The sequence below is a fragment of the Pterocles gutturalis genome, unplaced genomic scaffold (genome assembly GCF_000699245.1).
Source record: "Pterocles gutturalis isolate BGI_N339 unplaced genomic scaffold, ASM69924v1 Scaffold53300, whole genome shotgun sequence".
NCBI classification, from domain to species: Eukaryota; Metazoa; Chordata; class Aves; order Pterocliformes; family Pteroclidae; genus Pterocles; species Pterocles gutturalis.
The window spans coordinates 2,249-14,614 of NW_010142961.1; the positions used below are offsets into that span (position 1 = coordinate 2,249).

General features: G+C 37.7%; 1 protein-coding gene across 1 annotated transcript; it reads right to left on the reverse strand.

Annotated features, from left to right (window-relative positions):
• Positions 1-211: 211 nt before the first annotated feature.
• Positions 212-12,166, reverse strand: LOC104459791 (lysophosphatidylcholine acyltransferase 1-like; the record flags this gene model as incomplete). The annotated part of the gene is made up of 4 exons (XM_010084522.1): positions 12,028-12,166; positions 10,346-10,560; positions 1,832-1,944; positions 212-276 (listed from the first exon to the last, which is right to left on the reverse strand). Coding segments are annotated over exons 1-4 (527 nt in total), but the record flags the coding sequence as incomplete, so codon positions are not given.
• Between the last annotated feature and the right edge of the window lie 200 nt (positions 12,167-12,366).

A 12,366-nucleotide genomic window follows, 5' to 3' on the forward strand; every position in this document is an offset into this window, starting at 1 on the left:
CCAAGAAAAAAATCTGAATTATCCAAAAACTTTTGCTCAAGAGTGAAACTACAATCTTTTTGTGGCATCAGAAAATTTCTATTTTAACTCCACCCTACTGCAAGACTTCTAACTCAACTTCTGCAATAGCAAGCAAATTACAATGCAAGTGGTATTTCAGACAATGAAGATACAAGAACATTCTGTAGAGAACAGGAAATGAGCATTATACCTACCAGGCTTGAATGTAATTAGACAGGATCGGTTTGTGCAAGTGCCCTCTGGGAATATCATTATCTTGAAGTAAAAAAAAAGTTGACTTTTAAGAAATAGTTCAATGTGGTTTTATTTATAAACACATCTTTTCAAAACTAATGTTAACTGATTACAGTAAAAAACATCCTCAGTGAAAAACAGTTCAGTTAGAGTCAAAAAAATAGTGCTCAATAAAGAAGTAAAGTTGCGTCTTAACAGTCAAAATATTTTTCTGTATCTGTGAATTTGCCTCTTTCTTGACCTCCAATAATAATTCTATTTCCTTGGAACACTGACAGCAACCAGAAACACTTCTGAATACAAGAGAACTTTCACAAAAGGTTTTGGTGCTGGTAAAAATATCAAGTTTTGTTTTGCACCAAAACAAAATTCCTGCTCCCAAGCTACCTGCTTACAGGTTAAGAAAAGACAGACTTATTTTATTTTTGCATTTATTACTTGGCATGAGCACAGATGTCAGAATGACAGAGGCTGAAAATATCTAAACAGAATTCTAACACGGCAAAAAATGTTCAAGCTGAACCGAATTCAGAGGAAGAAGTTAGACTGTAAAAAAAAGTTTCAGACAACAAAAAGGCAAGAACTGCTGAGATTTTGTGGAGCAACAGAACAAATAATTTAAAGGAAATAAATACATATCATAAGGGGACAAAGCAATGGACTAGAATTAACATTACTGGTTTTATTGCCCACTCTGGTACTAGCTTGCTAGATATTCTGGAAATCGCTTCAGTTCTCCAACTTAGTTTCTTCATCTGTAACTAAGAATATTTCTTTTTAAAGTGCTTTGAAATCTATTGATGAAAGTCACGATGTGAAAGCTATGTATCACCTTTCTGTCACATTGCTTATAACCACTTACAATGTTTCTGTAGTCCAGTATGCTGATGTAACCACTGTAGTAGTAACAATGCCATGTAAAAATTCACAAGAAGAATGCTTCAAGTTCTCAAAATATTCATATGCTTCTGGAAAATTAAGACCTTAAGGAGTCATCCCTTCCTTCCCATTACTCTCTTCCAAGGCACATTATAAACAGTCATATTTCAGGTGCAGAAAAAATCCTGAGCCATTTATTCCAGCAATGTTTTAATCAAGTGGTCTAACAGAGGTGTACTCTGGTTATTAGAACATTTGAATTGCTTGGGCCGTCTTGGCCAGTATCGCATCTCCAACAATGACAGTATACCAAAATCTTGAGAAGGGCAAGAATGCAGAACACTCCCCCAGGTATTCTGAGCACCTGATTATTTTCTTCTTAGAGGACTTTCTAAACCTGCTGTGGTCTGACCATTTAGAATCATAGAATCATTCTAAATCTGCTGTGGTCTGACCATTTAGAATCACTTAGAGCTTTATTCCCTTGTACTTACTCAGTCTCCCCTTGAAACACACTGCAATGAAAAGCTAGTGTTTCGTACAGATAAGAATCTTACATTATATCTTCTAGAAAGAGGGGGAGTAATCCAACCCCACACAAACCACCTAAAGCATCCCACAAGGAAAAAAGTCAACTGCAGATTCAAAGCCTGGAAATGCCAAGTATCATCTGTCACACAGTAGCAGTATACAGTACCTGTGGCCATTTACCATCAGACTGAGCCCGTCTCTTTATCTCTTCAACAGTTTTCCTGCGAGAATCCTGGTCCGACCGAGATACAAATACCGGTCTGATGTATTTGATCAGAGCTAAAGAGGAGGGAAAACAAAAACAAGCAAATCAGCCTTTATTTCCCCTTTGTCTGAAAAAGATTCCCCCCGCCCCCACCCCCCTCAATAGTTCTCTGGACAAAAAAAATCAGTACCAGCACATATTTTTACTGTATTACACTGCAAACTTAAATATTCAGCTGAATTATTGCCGTTTTATTGAAATATTTTAATGAACTCCTGTGAGGAAACCATTTTCACAATTTTGGCACTTCGTTCTTGTTCGATTTTTAATAGACCAATACACATGCATCACAGATAATTTTAAACATGATTGTATGTATTATGCATAGTTTTCTGCAATAAAGCATCTGAGGCTGACTATAGGCCATTTCCTCCCACCACAAAAATGACAAAATCTATAGCCACCCCCAACCCAGCAAAGCAGCAGGAACCCCCCTATGCAAATGCTTCCCAAAGACATCCTGTGGGTCAAACTGCCACTGTTTTTATGGCTTTCGTCTTCTATGACAGGTCAGCTTCACTGAAGGTACGCCATCAAAGATATTCCATGCACAGATTATGTGATATTTTCTGAGGAATCAGCATGATCAAAAGGAAAAGCACACTTTTTTTTTCTGAGCTGTGACCTGTTTGCCTGTTCCTCATACTAGATGAATTAGATCTCAGGCACTCACTTCCCAGCTCTGTTGGAAACCTCTTATACACAGTGAGACACAAAATGAACATGAGCCAGAATCAGAAATCGATCCACAATATCTTCTTCATGCATGTTTGTCACAAGGACAATGAGGCCCACTTACAAAATAATAAGTAGCATATTTAACTCTTCTGCAGTGTCAAAAAAGCATGACAAGAGAAACATCTTCAAATACACTACTTCATGCTTTTATTTAAGCAGGTCATCTTCAAATACCTTTTTATAATTTTTGTATCGTTATCTTATTCAAAGGTTCATGAGTCACTAAATCATTAGCTATTCTATTTGCCTAACATACAAATATAAAAATACAGTTTTCATATTTCTAACCACCGCGAGATGAGTTTACTGACACTAGTTGTATAATCTTCTTTTGTCAAGGATAGACGTGCTGCACTAATGGATCAGCCAGTGCTTAAAGTGTGAAGAAAAAAATGGTGTAAGGAATTACAGTCCTGTACTTGGCAAAAGCTGCTGGTTTTCGTGTTACCCCACTGACAGTTTAGCCAGCAACTCACTGAAATCTTTCTATGGCTCTGTGAAACTAATCTGTCACACCTTGCAGCAAGTTCCCAAACATTCAGCTAGCCTCTGAAATACCACTTTTATCCCACAAGTTGCTGAAGCTTAGGAGACAGTGTATCAAAAAAAACCAAACTACTATACTCTTGCACTTTCCTACATGCCTGCTCTTAGACAATATCTAAAGAATAATGCTTGCTAGGGGAGAAACAGGTCATCCTGTTTTTGTCATGCCATAACAAACCACAACAAAACCATTCACAAAAAAAAATGAAAAAACAAAACCAAACCAGAACAAGCAAATAAAAATGCAAAAGAAACCATACTTGGTTTCGTAACTGTTCATTTTCTTAGTGGTGATAGTCCTGAGTTTCCCCTACTGCTGCAAATTACCATTCTGCAGCAAAAACATTATCAAGTAAAAGGAAGCAAAAAAGACTCAAACATCCTCAGCCTTCACCCTGAAGTTTCTTTTACATTAGGCCTAAATGATGGAATTCAGGTTACCTCAGGCCAAGGAATGAGTAAGATAATTCCAGAGCTCCTAGACTATTATCTGAGGATATGCTGCAAGCAAGGTCTTTATAACATATGAAATTAAGCAAGCAGATAGATTTTACTTAGGGCAGCATGACAGAAACATCAGACTATAGAGAACTTACCAATTTTGAGTCTCTAACCACTAATGTAATCTCTATCTGAAAACTGGACAGGCAAGCAGTGTCAACCTAGGAGCTTTACCGTTACAACCTTCCCAAAAGCAAGCTACTGCAATGTTACCAAGCTCCAAAATAACAGACTGCAAGTTATCTGACAAATGGACAGCACCACAAACAGCAACACAGCCACGTGCAAAGAAAAACTATTATGGTATGCTGAAAAAAAAACAGAGACAACTGAAAGTTTGATTTCCTATGGATTTGTCCTGCTTGTTGAATTATATTTTATACGAAATGGGCTGCAAGGTAAGTTCATTTCTTTTCTCATGGTTCAGACTCTACATCCACGCAGCTTGCCGAAGTTAGTATCTTTTAAACTATCAGCTTTCTTTCAAACGTTTCAAGACATCACATCAAATCTTAGCCTGATAGACAGGGTGATTATATTAAGTCTTACTTTCTTAGAGATCAGACTAAAAAGCTGAGAGAATTCTTCTTTCAGCATTAATCAGCACCTTAAGATCCTGTAAGACACCAATAACCAGACCCTTAGTAGCTAAGTCCAACAATTTAAGTGAAATTGAAACACTCGGTCATCAGTAAGAATGATGTACATACCAAGGGAAGATGAGCTCCGTACTTCCCTTTCCTTGTATACTCTCTTCATAACCACTTTTGAAAACAGAGCAAAAGGCTACACAGCCCTTTACTCTCACCACATATTTTCACATTCAGTAAACAGACAGGAATCTGAAAATTCAAAGGCTGTACCAAGTCAATCCGTGCAAGAAATAGTCATGAGCAGGGACAAAGGTCTGTAAAGAGCAGCTGAGAAACATACCAAATAGGTGGACAAGATGAGACTGTGGTCAGAAGTCAAGTGGAAACATAGGGAAGCCTGGAGACAGTAGATGAGGCAAGGAATAGGCAGGACTAGAGCAAAGTCAGGGCAGGAGCAAAAAGCAGCATGTGTGAAAATGCTTCAGACAGCTGGCATATTGAGCAGCTAAAGGAAACCAGCAGAACTGTGCAACATGCTTAATACGGGAAAAAATACAGATTATTTTTCTAATAGCAGTTGCTCTCTTGTGCATTCTGTATTTAGGGCTTACAAAAACATGAAGGTTAAAGGTTGAAAAGAGCTATCCTTGGGCTTAACTTTTAAGACTTGCCTTACTCAAATGAACATGCTCACAAAGTTCTGAGCTCATACCTTTTCTAGTGAAGTAATATCCAATATGAAAACTACTCTTCTCTGGAAAGAAGAGAAGAAAACAAATCTGCAGGGGGCTCAAAAGTCTTCTGAAGGTTATGGGAAAAAAACCATTAAGGTTCCAGAATAAAATGGCTTCCTGAGACCTTAAAAATGGAAAAAACCTCAAACTCACACACAATACACAAAATTGTATCAACGCACAAAACTAAAAATTAGTATCTTTTCCACTTGGGAGTTATATTTTCTTATGGAAATAGTGTTATTGTAGTCATGGCACTCTACAAGAGATCCGCAAAGTTAGTGGTAATATTTTACTAGAGCAACAAACATATACAGAAATATATACTTTTATGACCCAAGCCTGAACCCAACACTAAACCTAAACACATGTTGAGAACAACTTCTACAAGTTTGATTAAGTGCTTATCAGACGGACCACCTGACAGAACAGATATCAAGTATTCCCGGTATAGAGGTAGCATTAATGGGAAAGGTCTTCTCCCTGTTTCCAAACAGAAGGCAGGAAACCTACAGCTGGTATGACAAGGAGAGGTCAGCAGTGGGAGATAAATAATCAGTGTTCTCTTTAGCTTTAACACAAGTAAATTTTGAAAGACCAAACCAAATACCACAAAATGGGATCTATTTCCCTTAAGGACTTCTTAAGGGACAAAGATCCTTTTCATATCACAAACATTGCTGTGTGCCCTCACACTTGCAAGACCTGTATGAGGGCATGGCTGTATGTTTTAGCTTTATGCTGCCAGTGTGAAAAGTACTTTATTATAGAGGTTGTGTTGCTTTGCAGGTTTCCTGTATATTCTGGTTTGTAACTTCCATAAATTATATTAACTAGGATGCTTAAAAAAAGTGATGGTGGTTTAGGCACTCCCGCAGCAGACTGAATGAGATGTAACTGTTACTGAATTTATGTTGGGGAAAAAAAATAATCCAATGAATCCAGGATTCCAACCCAAACAATAAAGGCATATCTATAATACACAGGTGACTGTACAACTATTTTAAGTTTCCCTAAGAGAGAGCTCCAGTGAGGACTGAAATATCGCAGGACCATCTGGGTGCCCACAGCATGAAGGAAACACTGAATTCTGAAACAGAAGTTTTTAAAGGAGAGGATACAATGGATAAGCTAGGCAATAACTTCAAGATACTCCTCATAACTGGGGAGCTCATTTGTGTACTCAAGGCAGGCTACAAGGCCAACACAGAATAGCATGTTAGCATTCAAGCTGGTGACCTTAACACTGTTTAAGCTGCAGATTTACAGCATATAAAGAGAAGCAATCTGTGATGCCTTAACTTTACAGCAGTTTTTTTCCAAAAGGGGTTTAAGGACTGTTTTGATGAGTCTCAGAAGTATTGAAAAGCAAGATCCTCAGTGAAGAACTATGGGTCTGCCACAGTTCTCTTCCTTGTGTGCTTTTGAAGGTATGGGGGGGTAGGGCCAATTGGGGTGAAGGACTGGAGAAGTTGCATAACAGAGCTGATGAGCAAGTAATTTGGCATCTTCTAAGTTCCAAGATGAAAACATATCCAGCTACCACAGCATAACTATTTCCCACTGAATTACTTATTTCTTGTCTTTAGTAATGATGCTCAAGAAAGGCCTATAAAGCACTCACAAGATGAGCGTGAACAAAAAAATCAAAAAAGTTTACTAGATGTGGAAAACAATGCCAACAACAGAATTTAGAGTTTTTACAGCACACTGTGATTCTCCCTGCCTCTACAGCTCTTCTGTATTTTGCCAAGTACAAGTGACCTCCTTCCCGTTTATAAACTTAAGCTGACATAACCCCTCCATTCATTTCACAGGCATCAACTTCTTCTCTTTTTCAGAGGCTGAGGTTACAGATATTGAGAAGTTGATTAAAATGCTTATAATCAACTTATAACCTTAGTTTTCAAAAGTTCAGACCACAGACAATGTTTGAATCACAAAAGCTGTCAAAATCCCCCGCCAAATCACATTTACTGACAAATCCCTTTTCCTTCTTATAAGTATTTCTGCAGTAGCACTGACCATTTCAGCAACAAAAAGTAACTTTTACTTAGGTTCCTTTACCAGACAAATATAAGGCAGCAAAGTAAAACTATCCAGAATTTATGCAAAGAGCTTTTCCTGACTTGAAGTGGGGTCCAATAGACAAAATGGGAAAGTTTAAGGACCTGCCCTGATGAAGTGATCTAACTTCTTCAGCCAATGTCAGGTGCAACAGATTTATGGATGTCATCTTCCCTGGGCTGCACACTTTACACTAAAGTGATCCAGTGAACTTCCCATCTCCAACCTACCAAAACTCCAGAAAGCCACTGTGCAGAAATGCATGTCCCTCTTCAGCATTGAGGTGATGTACCCTGTCTGTTCTGGCATTCTCTACTTAAAAAGATACTGAGTTTTTTTATGATTGATGACATCTTGCTTATATTTGGGCAAGCTGTTCCTCCCCAGAGTTTGTTAACCTAGGGTGTGTGCCAAGTGGGTAATTTTCTTCACTACTGACCGCTAACTGAAGAGGTCATAACTCTTCCGTCAGAGTAACAGAACATTTTTTAATATTTTTTTTTCTTTTTTACTTTGCTTTCCTAAAAAGAAGGAAGTTGTCTGAATCACAAGAGTTCAGTCTGCTTCTGAAATCAGACTTTGTGGTCCAGGAGGGCTGCCTTCAGGTTAGAAAACAATAAAACGCTCACATACAACCACACTTGTGGAGTAATCCCAATCCCATAAAGAACAGGCTTTTAATCATCTGGACTTAAAAGTTGATCAAAAGCTTAATATTCCATGACTGGAAAACTAAGGGTACAATAATACAGGCAGCTGCTCCAAAAACCTATTAAAGTACTTTTGGAACCAAACTTTTTAACCAGTTAGCAATCAGATCTTTTTGTGCCTCCTAAAGCACCCGATCCCTCCGGTACACAACGTACAATGTCCTGATAAACATGGTCATTACATCAAAAAGCCAAGTTATTTATATCACATTTGGATATTCTGGATGAAAATCTACTCTTCAGCCAAAGTCCTCAATCCTTGTAAATTATCATCAAATTTCCTCTGCTGCTTCATTTTTTACATGCTGAATTCTGCTCACAGAGTTAAGTAAATGTACTTTATTCAAAACTTCACAGAAGATTCTGAATGACCATTAACAAGGCTCATGTAAGGAATAGCAAAGTTAGGATTATAAATGGCTATCTGCAAAACTTCACTGGAGATGGTTCAACAAGCTTGCAAGATTTCGCAACATAAAAAACAATTCTGACCTCTCTGGGATAAATTCTACATGAACGTCTAGAGTGCTGACAATTCACCACACAATCCAAGAAAAACATGACCACCTTTTCAAAGACAGAATAAGAGGAACACCAGTGATTCAATAACCCAAAAAATACACTTTTGTGTGTGTGTATGTAGAGAAGTGTAAATAACATAGGAATTAAAATAGTAGATCAAAGGAGAGGATAGCCAGTACCATCTACTTCACAGAAAACCTCTTTTAAGCCGTAAAAGAAAAAAAAAAAAAAAAAAGAAAAAAATCACAAATTCACTCCACTGGAAAGTTTTCACTAAATTTTAAGCCAAACTAATAATTACCATGATTACTTACCTCTCTGTTAAGGTTCATTTACTTTAATAACACAAACTGCTGTAATTAATGTTGCTCATATAAAAGTATTACTCTAAATACAAAAAAGATTTTTAAACTCTGGATCCCAGTTACGACCTTTGCCATGCCTCATTTCCGTGGCATTTTTCTGAACACTTCATAAGGGACTACATCATTTTTGTGGCTACATAACGTGAATGCAGCTATATGGGACAAAACACTCATTTACTTGACTGCACTGTAGATTCCAGTAACAGTCCATCAGATCACTATATGTAGTTTTCTGGGTTTTCTGTTTTTCTGTAACTAGTTTTGCTCACACGTGAACAAAATCAAGTGAATAATTTTAAAAATTTACTACAGTATGTCTAGACTTTCACGTAAATCCTTCAGAAGTTACCTTAAAATTAAATTAGGCATATAGGAAATAGTTCGAACTACTCGATATGCATTATTTCTGCTACAGTCAGTGTAACTACAACCTCCATATCCCTACAGATTCTCCTCAGGCCTTCCCACTAGACCCCACCGAATCTATTATGTGGGATAGTTAAGCAGCTATTATAGCATTCTGTCAAATGCCATTCTGTCTTTTTCATCACATTTCAGTAATACAACATGGCCTGGAACTACGTCATCTAGTTTGGGTCCTCCAAACAGTCCAGCTGCAAGTCAAGGAGAGCTCCACGTGGACTTTATTTTGCTGAGCTAGCAATTATTAAACAGTCAATTAAGTCAGCTGAGAAAGAAGATAAATCTGACCCTGCTTCTATGGCTGTTCTGCTCCTAAAGCCCAAGTTGGCCTGGATACACCTATAATGGAATTTTAGGAGGATGTCAACACCAATAGCCTGATTCCACTTAGTTGCAAAGGAACTCAAAGCTTTTGTTTAGACTTCTAAATTAGAGTCCCTACCCAAGGCTAAAGCAAAATCTTTTGTCCTTTTCATACTATCCTTAAAATCTATACAATGAGACACAGGAAGATACTTTGAACTTTGCTGGTCCCTAGACACAATATGGCGGGTTTTGCCAAAATGCTTCCACAAAGACTTTGGTCAGAAGTCTACACAAGCCTAAAAGCTTACACATTTTTTTTGGCACAACTGTACCAAAAAAAATCACAGGTGTCTCTCAAGACTTTGTGAGAATCTACATGGATAATTCCAAAGATAGCATTCAAACACTACTGACTTGGGCATTTGCATTTCTTATGACTAAATCTGAGCACGCAACAATCTGCTCTTGCTCACCTCTCATACCGTGGGTGAAACAAATTTATCAATGCATGAAGGATTAGCAGCACTCCCTCAAGGCAGGGTACCATTCAGAGAAGACAAATTTCCTAAAACACATTTCTGGGATGGTCCCCCAATTAGCAGCAAGAAAGATCTATAGCCTCACCCTTTGCTTCTACAGCCCCTTTGCTTCTACAGCAGTTTCACTGCTGATTTAACCATGAGTTTTGTAGGATTGTTTTGACTTTGTACAATGATTCAGCTTTGGAGAAATGGAAAAAAACCCACATCCCCACAATTTTTTCTATTGACACTCAAAGTGGACCAGTAAAAAAAGTCTCATTATATATTATAGCAAAATTTTGTGTTTCAGGCCTTCTCATACACAACCAGTGGACTTCTAAATAATAACTTTAAATTGTTCTTGAAAAATTAAGTATCTGCAAACTTACTTCCCCAAACAGGAATATCTTTGCTTTCTGCTTTCATCACAATGGAGGCGAAGGTCATAGTTACTGGAATGGCATCAAAGTAGGAAGAATGGGGAGCCACAGTCAATATTGCTGCTTCTGCTGGCAATGCCCGTCTGCCTTTTACATTTATCCAGTGGAATCCACCAGCAAGCCACATCATTCTCATGATTGCTTTCAGCAAAATATCCACTATCCTGCAAAGAGTTGAAAAAACAGTTATGCTGCCACAGGAATACCTTAAAATAACAAATAGAAAAATGTCACATAAAAACTTTAAGCATGACAAAAGCACAGATAGGATATGCTGCTTAAACAGAGCAGGAACACCGCGTAGCCCTTTTGTTTTCTTTTTCTCAGCAGATTTAAGACCAATTTCAAGGTAAGATGCCATTCAATTTAATTTCACACCTGAATATTAATGCTTTTTAATCACAATAAGATGGGCATTTATTTTATCACTTAATTAATTTTGATTCAGACTATGACTATTGAGTTTCTTCCATACAATGTCTAATTCCTAGTAGCACCAAAAAAGCTCTAATAAACTGAATCCTGAACAACTCTGATTCTTGGGCTTGAGTTTACCCAAACAAAACAGCGGAGGGCAGAGATTCTCAAAACTGGGGATTCCTACAGAACACACCTGGCAGCTTTGGAAATATTTTACTTTTTTCCCTTTTCCCCCACCTCCTCCTAAAGTGTTTTGTGTGTGGTTTTGTTTGCTTGTTTTTCAAACTGACAGTCATGAAAAAAGAAACATTTACTTTGAACCAACAGAGTACAAAAACCAAACACCACAAATTGTTATACTCGCAGGGATTAGAGGCTGGAGAGCACGGTGACACTGAAAACTGGATGAAATTGGGGAGGTACAATCTAAAAAGCTTCAAAATAACTGTATGCAAGACTGAAGGCAGTCCATTATTCCTTTAGTCATTATACTGATATCATTCCAAATGAAATGTAAAGTGACATGCCTCTGTGGTTCTCAACCTTCTTCCCTCCTGTGATGCAAAATAAAAAACAGCCTCCCTCATGCTAGTGCCAGCTCCTGATTTTAAAGTTCTGTAGAGAAGAGGTGATACACTCCTCCTTCCTTGCTCCGCAAGCAGCAGTTTTCACGGATGGGTGAACATTATCTTACGCTCTACCTTAATTAGCATTCCATTATCAAAGCAAGCACAGACTTATTAATAAGCACCAAAGCATGGGACAAACCCTCAGAGAATCAACAGAAGCTTTGTCAATTCATCACAGGGTAGCAAACAATGGGGTGAAGCCGTTTAAAACAACAATTTTAAATATGAAATCTGGACACATTCCATAGTGTCTATCTTCATAACACGAAGCTGACATTACGAGAACAATTGAAATTGAAGGCTGTCACAATAAAGCTCCACACCACATCCTCGATAAAGATAAGAGGCCAGAGATGACTCGTTTTTCTCCCTGTAATTCTTGAGTCACCTGGTAAATCAAATAGGTGAGGTATTTTTAGTTTCCCATTTGAGGAAATTGTTTAAATAATAGCTTTCTATTTTTTCTTTTGAAGAGAAAAGCAGGTCTGTGGGACAGATACCAGGTATTTCCAATCTTCTCTATTTCAAACTGCTGAACTAAATAATGATTCTCTCAGTATTTCACCAACATCAGTGACTCACTTTCGCCACCAGGAGAGGGGCTTTTCAAGTTCTTGCTCCTCAGATCCCATTGAAGCAATGAATGCAAAAGGCCAGGCCAGCAACATCATAAAAGCAGCAAAAAAGAGTCGGATAGGAAACAGAGTCAAGGTCATGAAGGCAATCTGCAAAATCCAAAACAAATACGTTATTCTAACACAATTTTTGATTGAAAAAGTCAGTGATTCCTAGAAACTGAAGTGTTAACTTAAAAATATCTAAAAAGTATCTAGTTAAAACTAGTAGAATATGCTTCAATTACAAACAAATAACTGTGATGCACGCGTAACAATTTTGCATTCACCAATCTTAATCATAGCT